General features: G+C 45.5%; 1 protein-coding gene across 1 annotated transcript in view; it reads left to right on the top strand.

Annotated features, from left to right (window-relative positions):
* The window catches only part of PRR5 (proline rich 5), a 69,527-nt gene that overhangs the window by 3,710 nt on the left and 42,542 nt on the right, over positions 1-23,275 (top strand). Inside the window, exons 2-3 of the mRNA XM_086466199.1 lie at positions 11,792-12,057; positions 22,680-22,760. Coding sequence (XP_086322325.1) covers positions 11,927-12,057; positions 22,680-22,760 — 212 coding nt within the window. The 5' untranslated portion in view covers positions 11,792-11,926. The remainder of the gene's footprint in view (positions 1-11,791; positions 12,058-22,679; positions 22,761-23,275) is intronic.

Below are 23,275 nucleotides of genomic sequence, written 5' to 3'. Positions count from 1 at the left end.
AGTGCTGTCACTGCAGACATAAGTGTGTCCTCTCTCTGTACAGCAATTATGGAGAATTTGATCAAAAGGAAGAAATTATTTCAAATGTTATTCCCAGTTTTCTTCCTGTAACTTATTTACCATCTCAGTAAAATACGGGCAGTAGTAAAGTGTAGCTAAAAGCATAAATGTTCTATTGATCTGCCTATCTAACTGCATGTAAAGTAACTATCAACTATATAACAGCTGAAGTCTTACATTTGTTACATTTAATTTTGCTGTAAGTAAAGGAAGATGAAAACAGTATCTTTCATTCCTCTTTTTTTTCCCCAACTCCACACAAATGCAACCCAAACAACTTTCACAGAGCTGAGCAAAAGAGGACAGGTCACCTTGTTGAGGTTCGAGTAATCTTCCAAAAGTTAAATAATGAGGATTATGAAAATCAGGCCTTAAAATTCATATACCAGGCACAAAAAAAATCATTACGTGGGCTTGAAAATTGGTTATTTTTTACTTCTTTAGAACTTGCGTTCTGCTTTTGAACTGAAACAAGTGTTTCAGCACCTGATGCTGAAGACTAGATAGCATTTCCTCATAAAGTAGTAAGAAAAGCATGTAGATAAATGCGTGTGTCCTGGTCACATTTTCATTAAACCTCTTAACTAGGATTTAACAAAGTATCTAATAATTTTGGATGCGTTCTGTTTTAGCCCTCTCATAGGGACAAATTGTTAGATGGTGTTAAGGATTCTGTCTTTAAAAATTAAAGCTTCTATACTTTTTTTTTTTAATACTACTGCATACCAACAGTAGAGTTAGAAAGCCTTTTGCCTTTTAAAAAATGCTTCAAAACATTTGAATCAAGAACATTTTCTGTTGAAAGCATAGATAGAAAGCAATGCACTACAGTAAATGAAGAGTGAAAATTTCTATTTTATTCCAGCAGAATAAGTTTAGATGTGTTTACATTTCATATGATACGCTAAATTCTTGTATTAAAACCAAGGAAACCCAAATGGAGTCAATGAACCAAAAACCTGGATTAAAAAAGCTGTTTATGCCAGTCTCAGTCAAAAGTTCAGTTCTAGATACGCTCCTTCCTCAGAGTGTTCAAATCTGGATCCAAAAGTTTCTCTTGGAGCCATTATCTAAAACAGATGACTAATAAAACTAACATAATGACACGCATGTATCTCCTTTTTAACGTTCAGAGTATTAGCTGAGGGCCAGGATTGGTTTAGGTTTATTTTATGTGTAAAGTGATTCAATTCTCCCTTCGCTGTCCTCCTCCCTTCTCCCAGTCTGTCCAAATCTTTGTGCTGGCTCCTACTGCAACATAGCCAAATATTGCAGAAAGGAAGATGGCTTTTTTTTCTTTACCAAAAAGGTATAAAGTTTTTGTTCCCCTGTATTCATCAATCAAATTAAACAGACGGCTTAAAAATTGATGCAAACAAATGGCATCCAAAGTGCCATTGTGCATTTTATAATTGCACCCAGCTGTGATTACAGTACCACAGAGTATGTTTTTGCATTTTCTTTTCTTTTGGTACACTTCAGTGGTGATTCACGCCCTAGAAGGAATTTACCCCTTTTAGGAGAGAGAGAATTCACTGGTTTCATGACCTTTTATTTCTGCTGTAGAAGTGGGTGAACTCACTTGGAATAAATGTGAACTAAGACAAAACATTACACAGGACAAAGTTAATTCCAAATCTGACCTTTCTGAGTCTTTGGGGGGGGGGGGGGGGGGGGGGGAGAAAAGAAAAAAGAAGAAAAAAAAAAAAAAAGGTTGGTTCCCTCCGTCTTTTAACTGGGGCGCTACAATTTGTAAGCACCAAAATATCACAGCAGGGACTAAAGCTTTATGGATGTGTGTCCTAGTGAAAGGCAGATGAATGGCAAAAACTGGAGGACTTGCACTGCTGCAGCCGCTTTTCAGGTACCTGCCAGCAGAGGGGTGGGATCCACGTCTGGGGCCGCCTGAAAGTGCCCGGCTGCCCTGGGTGGTTTGAAGCTGCCGGTACGCCTTGCTCCTCCGACCGGCCTCAGCACCGCCGCCGGAGGTGGCTGTGGCTCCAAAGAGTCAGCAGCGCTTAACAACACAACGCTGGTTTGCCCCCCTGTTCCATGCCGGGCTGTGGAGGACAGAGCAAACGTGCGAGGCAAGGAGGATCTGTTTGCCGACCAGGCACACAAGAGTGTCCCTGCGGAAAGCATCTCCCACCAAGGAGGGGTGCCGGCCTCAGATTTTTGTCCTCCTCTAAAGGGGGGACTGCCTGGGGGGACCAGGGGACCGGGGACAGGCCCTGGCTGTCACGTTTGCCCCGGTGCCGCCGCCCCTTTTGTGCCACCTGGAAAACCAAAAGACGGCCACCTTTTATAAAAGATCCCACGGGTGACGGAACAGCGGTCTATTTATAAAGGGTTGCGGGAGTGAAGCTCTTTCAGTCACGGGGCTGCCGGCCTCGCGGTCGGGCGGGGGGCTCGCAGCGGGCTGCCCTGGCTGCCATTTGGTGTTGCCTGCCCCGAGGCCGGCGCGGCACCCGCCCGGCCGGCAGGGGGCGCGGCGGCGGCCGCCACTCCTCGCCCTGGGCTGCTGCCCGGGCCGGGGCCGGGCCCGGGCCGGCGCGGAGTGGGCAGTCGGTGGCCTCTGGCGAGCGGATATCAATCGCTTTCCCTCGCAGCTTCTCCTCAGGTCCGGCAGCGGTAACGTGCGTCCTGCCCGAAGGAGGTGGTAACAAGTCGTAAGGGGCTCTGTCAAAAACTTAAAACCTGGTTTAAAAGCGCCGTGCCTGGGAGCATGCCTTCACAGACGTTGCACTGCCTTTTTTATTGGGGTGTTTTGTGTTTTACACGGCTGTTTTCAGGGCTTCCTCCCCGCGCACCCGGTGGGTGGGGGTGCTCCGCGCCACTGAGGCGGACACGCAGGTTCGGCCTGGCCCGGCCTGGCCGCCCTCCCAGGCGACCTGGGCACCTCAGGTCTTCCCCGCCCCCCCAGCCTTCAGGTATCGTCAGGCTGAAACCTGGCATGTGGCTCAGATGGGCTTGAAATGGAGAAGAAAAAAAAAAAAAAAAAACCACAGCCTAACATGAACAGGTTTGTCGGTTGTTAAGAGTCAGGGTCAGCAAAGGCTGCAGATTCTCCGTGAGGCCGCGCTTTGGCCATCCTCCTGTGATCCTCACCTGTTATCACTGTGTCTCACCGTGAAAACATCAAGTTTGTGAAGTTTGGTACCAGCCTATTTATAAACATCAAAGTATCTTAAAAGGACTTGAGACATAAATTTGAGTGTGGAGCTGACCACAGTCCAGGCTCCCCCACTCCATAAGAGGTTTTCAATTCATTTCTTTTTTCCGGTGACATTCCCAGAATGAAGTATGCTCTGCAGGAAGCGATTCAAGCAACTGCTGGCTGCAAGCATGGGACTACCTGACCTGTGGCTTTCTGTGTGAAGGAGCTGTGCACCCTAGAAACATGGCCCATGGCTTTCGGTACTGGGATCACAGCAGTCCAGCAGAGCATCTGGGAGCCTTGCTCAAGAGAAGTCCTTCAGCCTTTCTGCTTTGGAGTGGGGGAGCTCGGTCTGCGTGGGCTTTCAAACTGCTGGCCCTAGAGCAGCAAGCCTGAAAGACCCTGGGTGGCTCACAGCTTCAGATGCCACGAAGCCTACAACCTTTGTGGTCCCAGCAGTTTTCTGAGAGGGGGGAAAAAAAAAAAAAAAAGGAATTTTTGTTTTCCATTTATTTGAACTGGAACTATTTTGCAATGGAAAGTTAATATAGTCTGAGTTTGGAGAAGAGATCATTTGAAATGACTCAAGGAAGGCTGGTGAACAAGAAAGCCAGAGCATCGGGACTCATCAGGAAAGAGAGACACAAAAGACACCACAAAGCTAGTGAAGATACACAAACCTTCTATGACACCTCTTTTCTTCCACCACATCCCTCAGGAGCTTGAGGAGGCTGGTGTTTATGCTGCCTTTAGGGAGGGAGGAGTACCTTGGCTAGTTATCTAGTTGTTCCTCCCGTGTGGGAAAAAAAAATGTTTTCTGGAGGGAAATGTAGTGGAATTTGTCTTACCTCCTTGATAACGAGGCATTCTTTCCAGGTGATAACTCAAATAGTGACTTCATGTTGTTTGAAGACTGAGACTGGCTAATGAGCAGGAGTGAGAGTGAAAGGAGTTTTTCCAAACCTTGCCATGGAGTCTAAAAGAGTCCAGCACTCTGCCCTTTGAGATAAGTTATTTCCCAGAGCATCCTGAGAAAACACTGACATACTGGGAAGTCATAGTGCTGGACCTGCTGACATGGTAAAATGAAGATTTAAAGGTACAAGTGTAAAATCATTTGTGTGATGAAGGCCTTTTTTACCCTTGCTGTTTCCACTGCCTGGTATTTCGGTCTGCAGGGACTTTCTCAGCATGTGTGTATGAAAAGATGGCAAAAGGTCCCTATTTTTAAGTTCCTAATGAATGCTGAAGGCTACAGACTCCAACTACACAGCTATACATTGCAATTTTAGATTCTCTTTAAAATCTCTCTGGTGATTTTTCCATTCAGAAAAATATCCTTGTGATGCCAAGGGAGAATGATAAATTTTCTGAAAGAATCCATTTGTATTGAAGGCCAGGCTTTTGTGACTTTTACAGGACTACAAGAATTGTTCCAGAGAGCCATAGTATTGTTTGAGTAACAGCAGCGTAGTACCATCAGAGTCAAAAGATCTCCCAGATTTGCAGAGCTGTGTCTTGCATTGCTCAGCACTGAAGTGACCTCCCTGACTTACGCACAGGAGGTGGCAGTAATCTCAAGGCATGGTTCATGTTTCCAGCCATGCTCACATTCTCATAGAGAGAGACTCACACAAGCAGTATCCTGGTTTTGAGAGTAAAGCCAGGATATCACTCACAACTAACAACTGGCCACCAGTGCAGTTTGTTAGAAACTCAGCTGGTTACCGAAGTGGGTTCTTTATTTTGGTGACCTTCCAAGGCAATCAGAGCCTTCTTGGAAGACCTTGAATCAGAAATGTTTGGGTATAAGAAAAATAGCACTGTGCAGCACACAGTTCTGATCTCGCAGGGTTCACAGATTTGGAAGGCACTGTACCATATATAACTGTAGAAGACAGCATTGAGATACTGTAGCTGCTACATCAAGGTCATGGTGTTCTGGGATCCAATTAAAATTATGCAAGATAGGCAATTTAGGAAAGAATTCACATAGAGCTCAGGAAGGAAAAAAAAGTCATGCGTTATGAGCTCAGTTACTTTGTAAGATTAATTTTCCACTATCTCATGATCGTGTAATAAGAGCACAAAGCATTTTAAACGTTTGATTTGTTTATTGATCAGAACTCTTGAGACCTTACTTGATAAATCACGGTTGTAGGCTTGACTTCCATTTAACAGTGTAGTTGTGGGCTTGCCTTGGAGTGTACACTGGGTGCAATGGGTTGTGAATTCAGTGAGTGGGCAGCAGTGAAACCTGGAGCGGGCTCATCTGATGCTCAGAAACCCACTTCCTTCTCTGGAGGTGATGTCAATAGAAAAGGTGGGAATGCCACAGGTCCTGTAATCTGGAGCATTGATCCTCCAGTGTAACCGTCGTGCTCATTCGGATCACTGCACTATCTTGAATTCCCAGAACCTATAAAGAAATAGCAAGGAACGATACTATGAGCTAGGGGAATTGCCTTCTGATGGAAAGCTTGATATTTTGGATGGCGATGTAACAGGCCTATTGCTATCCTAATTCTCTCCTAATTCCTATCTCCTGAAGGACAAGGATAAAAGATTTGGTTATTACCTACTGTATTTTAAGAACTGCTTATATTATTATGTTCTGTAAACCAGAAACTGCTGGCAAAGGGGATGAGATTTTCATGGATGCTTTGAGCAAAGGTTTCCTTCCAGGTAATGCTAGATTCATGACTTGTGTTAGATTAGGCTGGTGACCTGGGACTTATTCTGAGGTCAGGGCTGTTTTGCTGGCTGGAGTACAAACACTGAGTGAAAAGGGTAAAGAAGAGCTCACAGTCCAAACAGGCAAGACAAAGACCTGATTCCCTTAGAGCCAGCCGAAGAGTGGTTTGCAAACACAGTTTTAGTACCAGTGTTTTTGTCTCCTTTTCCTTCCCCTTTCCTTTATATTTAAAACCTTTGTCTGAGGAAGAATTAGCTAACCAAGAAAGACAAAAAAGGAAGAGGGAGCCCAAGAGCAAATGGTGACAGAGAAGCAGGAAGGGAGCAAGGTGGGGAGACTGAGAAGCTCAGTCAGTGAACAGAAAAGAAATGTCATTCAGCAGAAAACTGTGAAAAGAAACGAGACGTGGATGGTTACTGCAGTCTGGATGGTCCTTTGCTTGGAGACAGGTCTCTGTCTCTGCTGAGGTCTCCTAGGCACATTCACGCGGCTCTGCCTCACACCCAGCAAAAGGGTGTGGGAAGGGAAAGTCCAGGATATTGGCCCTGACCTTCCGCAGGTTGCAGTGATTACTGGTGCAAGCCAGTGTATCTCCAAGGCGGGCAGGGGAACTGCAGCAGCCGCGTCTGCCTGCGGATCAGGTCTGAAGCTTTGTAGGATGGATGCGCTTGCAGTTCCTGCAGAAATGGCGAGGGGGCCAGAGCATCCCTTCCTAGCGGTAGTCAAAGGACTCTTCTTGGGTGTCACCTTCTGCTTGCTTGGGAAAGTGGTGCTGCCTTGAGCATTTCTTCTTTTCTACAATGTAAAAGACAAAGAAACCCTGTGTGTTGAGTCTTACATGTAGTTGAAGGAGCAGAAAGCCCAGCTCTGTCTAAAGGGAGGCAAATGGCAGTCGTGTGTGCGCAACTGGTCACAGGATGCAGTACAGGAGTACACAGAAGGTGTTTCAGCGGCTGGGGAGATGGCCCAGTAAGCCCAGATTCCCTCCTATGAATCAGTGCTTGTCTGTGGTGAGGGCAGAAATAAAGGAGAAGACCAGCAAAACCAAGGCTGTCCTGTGACCAGCCCCAATAAACAACATGTGGAGACTGTCCTTGAGAGTGCCTTTATCTGCAGAGGTTGCAGAGAGACAGTGTGGTGAAGGGGGAAGAGTGTAAATAGTGCCTGTTTGGTTTCATACTTTCTTTATTCTCTTTATTCTTTGTTTTCTGATGATAAAGGAGCTTTATGTGGATATTGTAGCAAAGGAATTGATGAGTCATAAGGTTTGCGACTTCATTTCCCCCTCTGCTCTCTTTATTTTTTTCCTGGTAGTTACATCTCCTTCTTCCTTTCCACCTTGCCCCTCCTCTGCTGGCGCAGCAGAACGTGCTGTGCCTTTAAGAAGTGTGGTTTTTCAGAAGACTAATTCCTGAGCTTTGGCATGTGTTGAGGCATGCCCTAAGTTTTGTGGTGTGGTTTATGAAAAACTAAAGTGCATTGGTTTTTAACTCCTTTCTGCCGTAGATAGACTTTACCTCTTTGTACTTTGCTTGCAGAGCGTACACCGTTCAGCTTTTCCTTAGGGATTTCTGCTCTCTTCTCCAAAAGAGGGGAGATAAAGTGAAATAACAGGCTTCCCCCCTCAATTAAAATTTATATTTGTTGAGTTGTTTCTTACAGGGCAAAACTCTGATAAATAAAGCTGAGATAGCAAATTCTCTTGCTGATTATGTCTTCCCAGTGGCACCAATATGGCTGCAGTGTTAACCTGTCATTGCAGTAGCAGAACGGCGTAGCTGAAGACACGTTGACCTGTAGCAGCCACAGCATTGGCAACTTTATTATGAATTTCATATATCGTGAATTTCTTAATGTTCCTGTTCATCAGTGTTACTTTTTGCTTCCTTTCCCCTCTCATCTCAGTCAAAAAGAAACTTGTAAGGAGACAATACGATTGAACTGTAAAAATTAGCATAGTGTTACGTAAAGAAAACGTAGGGGTTTTTTCTTTTTTTCTTTTTTTTTTTTAGCAAATCTCATTCTCTTGAAACCAAGAGTGTGCTTGGGGAGGTCTGCCTGGATTTTTTTTTTAACATTTTCTGGGGGCAGCAATGCGTTCTTTAAACCACAGCTCCCAGCGAGAACGTTGCAAGCGTTAGAGGCATACCAGGAGGTAACTACAGAGTTACCCTTGGTGATTGTTTTAAAAGCCGTGTTTGCTACGAGGTCCCAGATCTGTGTGCTAATGTTGTCTTGTAACAACAGCATAAATCCTCTTGGGCTGTCAGCCTATATTCGTGTACCTGTACGTTGTTTTAGGCCTCAAGATAGGAAGTAAGTGCAGGTGAGCAGAATTCCCCTACGTCTCTGGCACCGTGGCAGCTCCGGGACTTGCCGTGCAGTCACCCGCAGGATGTGGGCCCCACAGATGAAAGAATGGTTTCTAGTAGAGACAGGCCTGTTTTTATGAGGAGAGATGTTGGAGGGGAAGGGAGGGAGCAGGAGCTGGGGCTGGATGTGCCTTCCACATGGAGGTGGTTGTGTGGCTTTGATTAAGTCACTTAACCTTTGAGCTGCAGGTTTCACGTGAGTGAAATAGTGGTATTAACACTGTGTATGGCATGCTGGGATTAAATGAATTAATGTAACAGTACTTTACAGTCTCAGCTCTGTAAATGTGCTGAGTGCAGTTGTTCTATTTAAGAAGCTTGTAGTGCTTGTTATTGAGCCTACGGGAGGGCCCCTGCCAATCCCCCGTCCTCCCCTCCCCTCCCAATTAGTCCGGTCAGTGCTCTTATCCCTCTCCATGGCCAATAGCGAGCAATCTCTGCTGCTTAGCCTCTCGATCTTGAAGCGCTGCTGTATTGCGACAACTCTCTTCACAAGTGGCTACAGAGGAACAGCCGCACCGCAAGCCCTGGCGAGGAGCTCTGTCTTCTGCATTGCCCTCCGGCCGCCCGAGCCCAAGGAGTCCCCGGCTACCCAGTCCCTGCAGCATCCCCTCAGTAGCATGCTGGAACGGGAGGTAGAGCTCCTGGGATCTCTTGACATCTCTACCATCTGCTCACGGGGTGTCCTGGGCAGGTCACATCACCTTTCTCTTCTTCACTCTTAACGCTGAAGTGCGGATCGTATCTTTTTACCTTCACACCCAAGAGCTGCTCAGGCTGAATTAATGAATGCCGTGAAGTCAAGGATGTCCGTGGACACACAGCACAATGTAAATGTGAAGTATTACTTTGTAATTATGGGTGGAGGTAACCCTTGTTCAAAATGATTTATTTTATCATAAATCAACATTTGATCAGGTGGAATCGTAGGAAGGAGGAAGAAGTGTAGAGAAAGCCAGTCCTCTGTTACCTCAATCTGAGATTTTTTCAGGAAACTGGCATGCTGCCTCTCCCATGTGTTTTGTGCATGCGTCGACTCTGAATCTGGTTCTGGTTACCGAGATTGATGGGGTGGCATAAAAATAGTCTGATTTCTATAGGTGTAATATTTCAACATACAGCCAAAAAGAGGTCCTTTTTTTTTTTTTTTTTCCTTCTCTTGGGATTCGCCATTTTATGAGGAAGCAAAGTTCTGCTTTTTGCAGTGTTGTGTGCCGTATCCAAGGTTGACGCAGTAGCTCCTTGGGTTCAGCCAGTTAGCTAGTTGAGGATATTAGGAAAAAAAGCAGATGAAACGTTATTATGTAGCTGCCAACATACTGGCATCATCAGAGTACAGTTTATAAAGTGTCCAGTGCTGCTGAGGGATCAAAGAGTTAAAATTCCAAGGGTTTAATCCAGTATAATAACATTTTGCAAGGACTATGAAATTCACAGCAAGTGAAAAGCAGAAAAGCGACTGAGCTAGGTGGAAAATGAAATTAGATGGAATTATATTGCCACAGGTTTATCTAACTAGTTGTTTCACTTAACAGGGTAGATGCACGTTTATCTGAGCCCTCAGCAGAAGCTCAGACTGAGTTGTGCTCCCCTGGTCTCCCAGGCTGTATTATCCACAGAAATGGAGTGTCCTTCATCCGATTTGAACAAAGCAGTGTTCTGCTGTGTCTATTTTTGGTCACTGATTTGTATGCTGTAGAAGCCATCTCATTCCTTAGAATAGAGCCATATATTGTTGTGTTTGTTTTCCTTTTGCTGCTGTGTACATAGTGGATTGTTGTTCGTTTGTTTGAAGGATTTAAACATCTGGAAGAGACCGGGGATAGCAGTGTCTTTGTACATAGGTTAGATGTGGAGCTGCAGGTCCCTTCCAGAGTGAAACGTTATGTGCCATCTACTGTGATGCTCCTTTGTATACTTGAGGGTTTTGTTGTGGGAAGGGCAGTATAACACTAATCCAAGCAGCTGGCTAAAACTACTGCTGCTGAAACCAGCACAAGGTAAAAATGGATTTGTTTCCCTAGGTAATTCTGCAACTGATTCCCACTGAGGTAATACCAAATCTGAATTTTGGAAGTAAATATTTTTATGCAGTAAGCTTATCTGAGTTTGGGTGAGTAGTGAGAGGCGTCACTTTTTACTAAAATATGTCAGTAAATGATGCACATAGGACAGATCTCGCTGGGAGAAATTCAGTTCTTCTGTGCTTTGAGCTTGACCATATTATTTAGACACAAACAAATCCAGTTGTAGCCCGAATCTAGTCCATAGGTTATCACAGATGAAAAGGGTAAGTAGAAAGTGGGAGGAAGGGGGAAAGAAAGAATAAGTACTTCTATATTGCATCCCCTTTCCAGTGAGTGGGAGGTTACTCTGCAAGGAGCCCTCGTGGCTTTTACCAGACTATTTGCAGACCAATGCCGCAGCAACAGAAGAGCAGTTCTTATGCCCTGGCTCGGTCTATTGCAAACAATTTCTTTTCTGAGAAAGCTAATCGCTGTTTTGTTACATTACTTCCCAGCAGATGAGCCAGGCACTCCTGAATTTTAAAACAGAACCGCAAGTGAGTGACAGCGAGCTAAGCATGGGCTGGAGCCTTGTAGCAGCATATCCTTCAGCTCCAGTGCTGCAGTCAGAAAGAGAAAGAAGATTTTTCCTTTGAAGATAAGACACCTGGGGCTTCGGTAGAAACTAAGTATGCCCCAAGTCGTGCAGCTGTTATCTCGATTTTAAAAAAAAAAGACAAGACAGAGAAAGACAAAGCATCTGGCTTTTCTATGAGCTGCCAAAAATTCCTCAAAATGCTAAAACCCAAACCAGCGCTTTTCATTCTGCAGTTGTGTTGCTTGCGAATACTTTCCGTCTTGTGGCTTGTGTGACACTTCCAGCCGAGGCAGCCTCCCAGGCGAGCCGTGAGGCTGAGCTGTGTGCGTACGGGAGAGAGGGAGTGCGGGAGTGTGCCTATGTATATGTATGAGCGAGGGAGCGAGAGCGCGTGTGTGCAGTGTCGTAACGTAGCAGGGCACAGGCAGTTATGAAACTTTCCAATAAAGTCTCAGTGCGTCAGTATTGGTTGCTTGGGTGGTTTGCTTTTTTTTTTTTTTTTTTCTGCCCATTGCCCTCCACTTTCATTTCCATTTATGAGTGCAGAGAGAGAGAGAGAGGGAGAGGTTGAGAAATGCTAGCAGACCCCCCCAAGCCGCTGGAGGAGCCGAGCAGTTCCCACGACAGGTGGAGCACGCCACCGCGGCGCTGAGCGAGACTCCCGGGTCGTGGTGCCCGGGGACAGGGGGAGGGGAAGTCCTCGCACTCGGGGCAGCTGCGGTTGCAAGGGGCCCCTTCAAAGTGCTGCAGCAGCAGCCAGAAGTTTGACTTTTATTTTTTGAAAGGACTGGAGAAATTATTAACCACAGTTGATGACGTCAGAGTTGATCTGATTAAAGGTTTGTTTTCTTGCTGGAAGAGGTGTGCTCCGTAGAGACTGGTTCTCTCTTTTTTTTTTTTAAGTTTCTTTTTTGAACAGCGAACGGAGGGAACTGCTCGCATTGCTGCTGCTGCTGCTGCCGCTGCTCCAGCTGCGTGTGTGTGTGTGTAAACAGGATGGTGTATCTGTAGCTGCCACGCGCAAACACACATTTGACCATGAGGACTCTTCGCAGGTTGAAGTTCATGAGTTCGCCCAGCCTCAGTGATCTGGGCAAGAGAGAGCAGGCAGCCTTGGATGAGCGGGGGACCCAGCAGCGACGGGCCTGCTCCAACGCTACCTGGAACAGGTAAGGTCTCGCACGCTGTGCCGGCTCCCCCGCAGCCTCCCCGTGCTCCCGCGGCCGTGATTACCGTGCGGGGAGACGCTCCGTCGGCTCGCAGGCTGGGCTGCCTTGCTCCCAGCTCGGCAAGGTTGCGGTACGTCGGGCTTCTGCGTTAGCGTGGTACACGTACCGGAGTTGGCGTTCAAGTAAAAGACAGGAGCAGGTTTTTTTTTCCCGTTGCTGTTAACCTTTCTCTGAAGGCTGACAGCAGAGAGCCTTTCCTGCAGATGGCTCAGCTGGCTCTTCCTTGTGACGGACAAGGACTTATTTCACAGGGACCAGCTACAAATATGTCTGTGTCTGTCTATATATTCTCATTCAATGTCGATTTATTTTAGTTTAAAAAAAAATTACGTATACACAACTATTAAAGTACATTATTTTTATCTGCATAACTATATATGTTGCTGGTTATTGATACGGATATGACAAAGTCTACTCAATTTACTCACATTAGTACAAGTACGTCTGTGCTGTGTGTATGTGCGCATGCAAGCACGCGCACTTTGGACAGGAAAAAATAAGCCCTGATTGTTTCCTTTATTGTGTTTAGACATTTGAATTTTATTACTGTTTGACAAAAAAAAAACATGCAAACATTTTGTTGTGAATGTATCATTTAGCACAGATACTCAGAAAACATCCTAATAAGCATTTTGGTGACACTCTTAAAGATGAATTTACATTGGCAGGGATTATATTCTTATGTCCTTTTTGAAAATGAAATGTCATCTCCTGGGTCACAACTTGGAAAGCGTCAGCCGTAATGTTTTATAATTGTATGGCAGTACAGCTGTAGGAAGATAAATACCAGTGAACTATAGACACATTTGTTAAAGGTATTTAAGTTTTGAGAAAAAAAAAAAAATCTAAAATATCGCATCTTCTGTCTCTCTCACCACTTGATTTGTGGTTTCATGTCTGCATTATGAATTAGTTGTTGAATGCCAGCAGCACACCAAGCAGTGAAACTGTATAGGTCACAAAAGAGACTGAGTTTCTACTCAAATACTGTTCTATATGTATGACCTGGAGTTGCACCTGAGGTCTGGACGGTGGTGATAATTAAGGGTTAGATTGGGCCACCTTGGCTTGTGCCAGTTGGGACTTCACTTGGCCAGTAGCCCCATGGGAAGCAGCAGGGAGTAAGATACTTCTTGGTGTGAACCAAGGTGACAAAATACAGTCCCCCAAGCCTTTTTGTGATGGTGTGCTGACAGCTTTTGTTGGCAGGGATTAGTGTTTCCAGGTCGTGCTTGCAGGGAGGGAGCTGTGGAGGCAGATGCAAATGGAGAACAGGTCAGGCATGAGGCTTGCTGGGAGGGGGAGAACTCCAGGCTTGGGGGCTGCTGATATTCAAATCAGAGCATTTTCCTAAGTGAGCTGGAGCAAGAGTTTAATATTTTTAATTCGGACAGGACAGGTATACCACAGAAGTGATTCCTTATCAGTAAGCTAAACTTCTGCACGTTTCATCCAGATGATTAGACAACTATCCCATCGCCTGTTCCTGGAATAGGTGTCTGCGAGTCACCCTGTTGCTGCTTTGCTTGAACTCAGGCCTCGCCGTGCTTTCCTGCTGTGGGTTGCCTTTTCCCTGTGCAGGGATCGCTGTGCCATCCCTGCCGTTTGGTGGCACGTGCCTCCGAAACGCCTGGGGAGCGCGGCAAGGCTGCTGCTGTCGTGCAGTGGCGGGCCAGTGCCACCTGCGGTGGCAAGTCAAGCGGGCATTGCGTGCTTATGCTAACAGCTGCCTAAAGCTATGGCAAGTGGTGCAGATTACAAGCCAGCTGCACTGCATGGGCAAAGGGAAGGCCCTTTATTTCTTATTTAATAGTGCAAGGCTTTCTCCTGAGTGGAAGAAAGAGTGAGGGTAATTCTTCTCTCAGGCACAAAAGGCTTGCATCCTCTCTTGGTTTTAAGAAACTCAGATATTCTACAGGCTGTAAAACTGGAGCTTGTCCTCAGGAGAGCCAGGGCTTAAATGATGTTGGATTAGTTGTATTAAGAAGTTATCCATTGTAGCTTCTGCCTATCATGGGTGCGTGCCCATCTTGGCATGTGTAACATGGTCTGGTCTTGAGGGAGTCGGTGTTCAGCTCTCTTGGAGAGACCGTAACCTCCGTCTTGCAAAGTGGTCATCTAAACTTTGACTCACCGTACATCTCGGGTGCGTTTTGAAAATCTTGGTCTGTGACAGGTTTTTTTTTATTTTTCCCTTGCAAAATTAAAACACCCTGATAGAGGACTAGCACACCATACTTTGGTTTATGGGAATATTTGTTCTTCCAAACGAAAGGATTGCCTGTGCTGTTTCATTCTGTGCAAAATCGAGCATAAGAGCTTGCTGATCAAGGAAGTCGAGATGCACCAGCAGAGCTCTTCCCTCTCACCCAGCCTGGCTGTTCTATATTTAAATGTCTGCTGGTTTCTTGCCTAATGTTAGCAGCTGTGCCTGGGTGTGGCGTGTGTGTATCTGCTTTTGAAAGAGGCTTTGAACCAAGTTCATCAAAACCGATGTGGGAAGAGTTAAAGCACAGCTCCACGGCAGGCCCTGCCCCACGCGAGACTGCGGATCCTGTGCTGACAATCAGCCCTTTGAGGTGGAGGGAGGATGCTGTCTCGGCCCTGCCAGGGACCGTGCTGAAGCGCTGCCAGGCTGGAGTTTTGCTGTTGGGGTCTTCTGCAAGGTAGCAGCTCTGTCACCACAGGCGTTTCGCGGGGAGGATGCGCAGCTCCCCTTCTGCAGTTGGTTTGTGTGTGGCTGCAGTCTGGCTGCCCAGCGATGTCCCCTCCGCCACCTCTGCTCTGTTCAGACTGGTCTCAGCCCTCAGACTGTTTCTACCAGTGGATGCCTCCTGCGTTCTGACACTAAGGGAGGGCAAACTGCAGGAGCCTAGTTGCAGGGTTCGGTGTGCAGGGGGGCACGTAGCACTCAGTGCTAACACGGAAGGTCTCTTCCTCCCTGATAACTTCTCTTCACTTCCAAACTAAAACGCTGTAAAACTTCTCAATGCTGTTAGATCAAAGGGGAATCGGTGCCGAGCTGCTGTCTGCTAATATGCAAATTAGACTTTGTATCACGGCTTTTTCTGAGCTTGCTTTCCCATGAACCCCAAAAGATCTGTAGAGCAACACACCGGCAGTGCACGTCAACTAGCAACCAACAGCAACATAGTGGAACAATACCGTTTCGTTACAGCTCACAGAATTTGCATTGGATTAAAATAGCTTCGATTTTTTTTCACTAGCATTGTCTTCAATTCCTTTTTTCTCCCCCTTTTCTGCTGCAGGCAAAAAATGAGCGCTGAATGCTGACTAAACCAATTGGACTGAGAAACCCAGGGTTTTTAATCTTGAGCTTGCAAGAGGGGGGGGGGCGGGGGGGCTCTAAGGGCAAATAAAATCCATCGTGAGGTTTTCATTCTAACTGAGCTAGCATAGACTGCCTAATCAGGAGTTGATACAGACTTGAGTTGTGCTGTGGGAAAGCCTGTAGTCAAAGGCACTTGGATCCTCTTTGGTGTAAGAAAATAGGGAAAGTTCACGGAAATGTGAAGGAGTAGGAGACAGCAACGAAAAGGTGAAGAAAACACAGATGAGATGCCTGTGACGTTAGTGAGATCAACAGTAATCCAAGGAGATATATGGAATCAGAAAGAGTTTTATGGTTTGGGCTAATCTTTACAGGGTTGTAATAAGCACAGTAACTTGCTGTGAAGTAATTTTTACAGACATGGGAACCATATTTCATCTTCTGATTAAAAATGAATGTTTTTTCAGATCACAGGGAGGCTTTTCTAGTGGAGAAAACATTCCAGACCAGCATATTTATCTAGGACTTCTGTTTGGAAATTTTCTTTCTTCCAATATTTAGTGTTGATTTAGAAATGCTTCAAAGTATTTCTGCATTTCTGAAGATCACCTTCTTTTTCCCGACCCTTTATTCGGAGCTCTCTTTGGAGCATTTAGCCATATGTGTGCATGGGGGGCAGACAGAGCTGAGCTGTGGGGTGAGAGGGAGGGGTGGGGGGGGTGAAGGGGACTTCCCAGCTGGTCAAATGGTCACTGCACCATGGAGTACATGCCAGCCTTGACTACAGTAATAGAAGATGGTGGTGGTGATAGTGGTGGAGAGTGGAGGAGTGGAGTATGCTACTTCCCATAGCCCTCCAGACATATTTATACTTGCTTGAATGCGGGTATAATTGGAAGCCAAAATCTCCTTAGCCCTATTCTCTGTAGAGATATTAACTCTTAATAACACATCAGGGAAATCCCTTCAGCTGTCTGTCTCAACTTCTTCATACGTAAGAGTAGTGTTTATAGTTGGTGAAGTTAGTGAACTAATGCCTCTCAGACTCTTTGAAGACAAGAGTTTTGTAGACCAGCTTATTTTCAGTTGTACGATCCAGTGCGTAATTGCAGCCTATCCCTCTTTGCAGATTGTTTTACCTTGGGTAGAAATTTCAGAAACGTAAATGAACTAGCAGCTGCAAGCTTATTTTGAAAGGGTCAGGGCCTCATGGAAAGCCTGTGGAGTTGCAGCTGGACTGAAGCTGTGCTGAAAATGGGCTCTTCCCAATTGGATTAAGCTCGTTCAGAAAAATGAGGTTTTATTCTGGAGTGAGGGTGGCTTCGAGGAGGTTTTGATGCAAGCATGTCAGGTTAATTATTGTTAATTAGCTATTCCCATAACTGTCCAGAGGAAATGAACCCTAAGTCACTTAGTCCCTTTTGAAAATGAAAATTTTAATTACCTTTAACTACCTGGTACTCACAGGCAGTGATTATTCATACAGCATTGTTTTTGCTCACGGACTTCACCTGGAGCTCTGGAAAGGGGACAGTTGGCAAACACTGAGTAAAAAACGCCATGATAATTTCACCCATGCTGTTTGCATATGAAGGTAGTGGCTGCTTTAGAGAACCAAAATTGCATGTGTGCTGTGCACAAATGAAAACATGGGCTGCTCCACCTGCTTCGCCAGGAAATGCTGAGTTGGGAGGGCCATGGCCACGGTTGAAGTGAACAGAAGGTTAGGATTCAGACAGAGACTTGCGAGCCCAACTTTGCAGTTGTTCCTCAATTCTGTGGACAAACTGATTCTGACCTGGCAGAAAATGGCTTTAATCACACTTTTTCCTTCTTAAGAACATCAGTGAAAGAACATGGGTGGATGACACTTCAGTGCTGGAGGGAGCCAGCCTCTCACCCACTGAAGGCAATAGTGTCTGGGTGGACAGCTACCAGCTCAAGGGAAATGTAGGTTTTGGTGGTATCAACTACATAGGCAGTGGCTTTCTGTTATGCAAAAATCAGAATAATAAACCCCACCCTCCCCGTCTTGGCACTCACGCCATTAGGCTGATTGGGAGTGCTGTCAGCAAGCATCCAGCTTTGAGCTCTGGAGATTTACACCTTCCAGATACCTTTGTGGTGAAGCAAGCAGTGGGGAAGGTCTGTACTGTGAGTGCTGGAGCTGCCGTTCCCCATGTTTTGGGCAGCTAAATAATGAGTCCAGGAGCTGTCGCCTCCTCTGGAGGATCGGGCAAATCTAGAATAAATGGTGTCTCCAAAGAGGTGAACTTTCTTAGGCTGCTGGGTTGTTTTTTGTTGCTGTGAGTGCCTTCTTGGTTGTAAGTAGTTTATTTTGGCAATATGTGGCCACATAGATAAGCACAATACATTGCTGGAGCCATCTGACTTGTCTTCATTCTAAAGCCAAATCTCCGCCCCAAAACTAGTCTCTGGAGTTTTCTGATCCTGATATGCCCTCCTACAGCCAGCCTGCTCTAGCCATGCTTCTCTTTTCCCTGCCCACCCAGTGACCTGTGGGAAGTCTTCTCCCAGGCTTCTTTCTGCCCCACTGCTGGTCTCTCAAAATGCCTTCTAGCTATAGTCTTCAGACCAAGAGTGACCCATGGCATATGTTTTTATGAAAGGTGCCTGTACAGTGTATCTTAGTGCTTGGACGCAGGTTAAACAATACAGCCACAGCAGTTTACCCCAATTCATACCAGTTGAGGAGCTAGCTAATGAATTGGTGTTGTGCTTTCAAGAAATGCCATAATCCTGTAACTCAGACCTTTGCCTTTTCTTGCAGTGTGAGGGTGGCTGTAGCTTGTTTCAAAGGTGCACTGCTCAGGTGCGCAGAGCTTCCAGGTCCTTCTTGTTTCAGGAGAAAATATTCGTGGGGGAGCATTAGAAATTGCTCATTTTCTTAAGCAGGAGAAAGTGCAGCACTGCAGGAGTAGGAGGTTACATCTGCGCTTCTGTGGAAAATGTGTCTATTGGTACAATACAGCCAACCAGCAGTATTTATAAACCTGGACATACAGCGTAAGGTCTGGTCTTCACTGGACACTGGAACCTTATTCAATACTGAGCATGAGCAGTTCAGGACCTGACTCTTTTTTAGGCTCTTTTTTGCCTCCTCTGCAGTGCTGTGTTCTTGTGCACACATTTTCAAATACACAGCAACTACAAGGAAGGTGTTCAGAATAATATCAGTGCATGAGTGCGCCCATTATTAACTTTCATGTTGTAAAAGCATTACAGAAGGGAGTTTGCAAGGCATTTTCAGTTCAGGTTAACTATTAAAATATAAGTTTAATTACATACATTATTGACTTAAGCCTCAGTGGAGGCTGGTCATAGGCACAAGTAAAGGTGATCCACCCACCTCAAGCATCTTGCAGGACTTCTGTGTGTAAGCAGCAGCTCAGATTTTCTTTGCACCAAAAGGTTATAGCATTCTGACTAAACCCTTTTTTAAACAATCACTCATTATACAAACCATAGCATTACTTTGATTTAAACAAGGGTTAGGTTTGGTTTTTTCATTAGCTTAAGGTAACTAAGAAAAGATTTAAGATAGCTTTTTATTATCCTGACACCAGCTTATGCCACCGATAGCATCCCAATTATTCAGACTCCTCTTTGTTGCCTCTTGAGCAAGCGTGGACGGCCAGATCACAGTGGCATTCCCATGTCACCTGCAGCCTGGGACTGCATGCCTGCAGCCTGCATGCAAGCGCTGCTGTCTGCAACGGGGAGGAAAGGCAGGTGGTCAATGTAGCTGGGCCAAGACTTGTTTTTCAGACAAGGCAGTTGTCCCTTGCTACAAGGGAGATCTCAGGCAGATTAAAAGATCACCTCCAGGATGTTTTATGTAGGTGCGGTCCTACTACACAGGCAATAACTGAAATGCTTGCTACATGTGCCCCTTAGTTCTTGTTAAAAAAGCTTGCTCTTTCTTATTTCTTTGAGGAATAATAATGGACCTGTTAAGCTGGAAAGAGAAAACCTCCCCCTCATTTAGAAAGGAGTGCCAGAGACAAGGAGAGAGAGCACATTGGCTTTTAGGATAGATATTTAGTCATTCTTCTCTGCAGAAGGCTGGCAGGGAACATTGCAAAGTTCATTTCCGAATCAGAAGAGCGTGTAAAGACTGCTTGTTTTATTCACTACATTAATCGTACTTCACATATTACTCATAATATTAAAATACCCAAGTCGCTTCACTGTATACCAGAGATATTTAGCTGCCAATTTTCAGATAATCGTAAATTGAGTGTGTCTGTTTGAGCCAGCCAAAATAAGCTGGGTTAGATCATGAGTGTATGTCTGTGCATGTGGGTGTAGGGGGGGAAAGAGGGACCACCATGGCAGGGGGAGTACTTAACGCCTTGGAAGTGTTATCAAAGAAGCAAAAGAGAGAAGAGAGGATAATGTTTCCTGTTTTTATCTGCTTGTGCATTTCTCCACAGCGGGTCATATCCTTCGCCTGCCACTTTTAATTTCCTTTTCCACAGGTGAACGTGGCTGAGCTTTTCTAACAGTGCATCTCTTTGCTGTTCAGCGCTGTTGTGTGCCTGCATTTCAAATCTCAGTGAACAGCGTCAGGTTTACCTTGCAGACGAGTCCTCTGCTCCCAGCAAGCATTGAAAGGAGTTGTCTTGCCATGGACCTGGGAAGGTTTAATGTAGTGAGGTCGCCAGGCACACTCCACTGCCACCTGGCATGGTGCCTGCAGTGACATCCCCTTGCAGTGAGAGCAGCCGCACGTGGCTGGATCTGGCCCTGGAGCCCAGACCAGGCCAGAGCTGACCAAGCTTGGCCACCGATAGGAATCAGGCTTTTTCCCTCTGGAGACCTTACAAACAGATGCTGCCTTTAGCTCTTATTCACAAGACAGGGTAACCCTAAATCCTGGTGCCTCCAGGATGGGCAAATCTGGTCCTGCTTTTACTTTCCAGAGCTTCAAAGCTGGTTGCTGCTCCCTTGCACCAGGCTCCAGTGCAGGGTAAGCAGGGGTAAGTCAGCTGCAAATCTCTGAAAAATGATATTGCAGGGTCACTGGTAAAACCAAATCCCCAGGAGGGGTGTGCATGCCGTAGCTTCTCATTCCTGGCAGAACTTTTCAGCAGATGTTCTAGGAGTGAGATTCAGTCTGGTGGCTCCGAAATACATCCCCTGAGCATCCCTGAGGCTGGTTGTTGCTGTTCCTTGCTCTTGCTGAGTAAAGGCGGGGAGGTGGTGTGCAGAATGAGAGACACACAGGGAGGTGGTGCAGAGCAGGAAGACTTTTGCCTTGTGTTTTTTGTAGTATGCCTTAAGATGTCATCTCCCCTTCTCAGGTGCCACCTTGAATAGGAAGAGCCACATGCCAAAATCTGTATTTTCCCTTTGTGGTTAGTAGGGTTATGAGGGAAGAGGGAAAAAAAACAGTGACAATTATGGCATATAATACTGCTAGTGATAATCACACTCACTGCTTTTGTTACGATTTTCATAAATAGATCTTAAAATACCCTTTAGTGGTCAGTGTTGTTACCTTTATTTTACTCATGGGGGAACAGAGTCAGACAGCAATGAAATAACTTGGAGTCACTGCCAGAAGTGGGAATGGTCATTTAAGTAAAAGCAGTGATACTGGAAATCGAGTAGCAGTAGTATCAGCAGTGGAGCATATAAAGGCTGCTTTCTTTTGTGTTAGCATCGGGAAGCTAAAGCATCTGTGTGCATATCGAATAAAGGCTGAGCTCACCCTGCAGTATGTTCTTGGTCACTAAAAGATGCTCCTACCCTGACTGAAAACTAAAAGACCTTAATGTTTTGGGAACTTGCACTCCATAGTTCAATGTGGTAGAAGTTGCCAAGCAGTTCCAAGAGCGGAGGAGTGCCGATGAGCCGACAGACGGAGGGACCATGTGAGCCTTCTTTCCTTTTAGAGTCAAAGCTGTGAGGCTATAAAAGGTGGCACTGGGTTGGGGAAGGAGACGACGACTTCTTCCTTCTACTAATGCTGGAACAGGTTTGGTCTTACCTGGCATTTCTTTACCTTTGTCCTCAGACCTAAGATCAGGGATTTAGACTGATGTGTCATCACAGTAATTATGTCAGGTGTATTTCAGGAGCATTTCAGAGCTTCATCTTGAAGCACATACTCATTTCAGTAACTCTTTGAGGTGCAGTCTTGTTAAGCTTAAGGGACTGGTAAGCATCCCTGCTAAGCACATGGATTGCCAGATACCTGCGGTTTTTGCCATTCAGCAGCCTAGAACTTGTGGGGCTGGTGGCCATACGCCCCAGCGACAGACAGCATTGGGTACGAGACTTTCTGTTGAGCTAGAGAATTTTGTGGTCTCAATCCTGTCTTTGGTTGCATTTGATTGCAACAGAAAGTCAATACCTCTAAGCAGCATATGCTTGCAGAACAGTTACAAATGGCATTGAAAATGAAAAGGGAGCATTTTTGTAGGACAGATGGTTGGCCTACGCCGAGCACATCGCTGCCTGTCTTGCTGACTGCCTTAGAAACTCCAGACCTGTTGTTCTTTCAGCTCAGCGTTGGTTTTCCTTTAGCTGAAGCAAGAGCGTAAATCATTGAGAAATGAGTAAGTGGCAATAGGAAACAGTCTTTGTAACCAGTTGCTCCTTTTCTATTGTTTGATTTTTGAAAATGAGTGAGAGTTTGGTTAAATTGACCTAAAATTCATAATTGTCCAGTGTTTCTTCTATTTGTTTTTTAAAGACCTAACCATTCTTGAGATTAGATCTTCTAATACAGAGATGCTATATTTGTGGGTTAAACTTCAGGTATAGTGTCCAGCCTGGATAAATGCTGATTTGTTGATAAAGAAATCAAGTAACTGTAGCTCAGACAAATATATGCCAACAATGCCAGGAATATCATCACTCATCTCATAGTGAAGCTGTTAATTGTCTCTGTGGTGAGCAATAAATACAGAAATGTACTTTAAAATACTTGAAATATACTGAATATATGAAAAGTTGTGTTTAAAGTACCTGAAATACATAAGCCTAAGTTTCAGAAATGATGGCTTTCGGATGTGCAACTGTTAACATTGGAACAGAACAAAAAGAACTGATTTTCAAAGATGTCGTCTATTTTCTAGGCAATGATTCCCTTTAAGGCATCTGGGATGGGGTACCAGAGGTCATCTGTGTCTTCTAAAAAGGTCCTGCAGTGCCTAGGCAGAATTGTTAGGCTTATTATGGAAGCGATAGCCTTCCTAAATGTGATCGGGTGCTAATGACTCCTAATGTCCTCTTTCAGTATCCACAATGGAGTAATAGCGGTGTTCCAGCGTAAGGGTCTCCCAGACCATGAACTTTACAACCTCAACGAAGGAGTCAGGTAAGAGACTCGACTCTACGCAAGGTGTGACTAACCAGTGTGCACGGTACTGTTTGCTAGCGCTCGCATTTGAAAGCTTCTACAGCAGTGTGATGGGTTTTTTTCCCAGGGGAGGTTTCAACGAGTAGTCAGTTGGGCCTTAGTGAATGGCTGTTGCTGACGTGTGTCAACACCTCGCTGTGTAGCGAGAGCAGAGTTCCTCCTTTGGCAGAGGAGGTATTTAGTTGTGAGGCAGATGGATTATTTTAGAGTCTGTCTTGATGTACTGGATTGAAACTAAGGAATGGAAAACCTGGACCCCTCTACTAATGCAGCCCTATTCCACTGCAACGATGGTGCTTTTTCTATAGGTGCCAGGCCTAGCTCTGAGATGTTTCCCTTTCATCCGTGGAGGATGTAAAGCCTCCAAGCGCTCAGCACGACATGGAAAGGAAAGGTATCCTGCCTGGTGGTCCCTTAAGTCTAGGTGCTCCTTCCGCACGTGCTGTAGATGTTATAAAGCTGTCTTGTCAGCA

The sequence above is a fragment of the Leptosomus discolor genome, chromosome 1, assembly GCF_034619465.1.
Source record: "Leptosomus discolor isolate bLepDis1 chromosome 1, bLepDis1.hap2, whole genome shotgun sequence".
NCBI classification, from domain to species: Eukaryota; Metazoa; Chordata; class Aves; order Leptosomiformes; family Leptosomidae; genus Leptosomus; species Leptosomus discolor.
The sequence above is the reverse complement of the archived record's forward strand: the minus strand, read 5'-3'. Positions and strand labels throughout refer to the sequence as shown.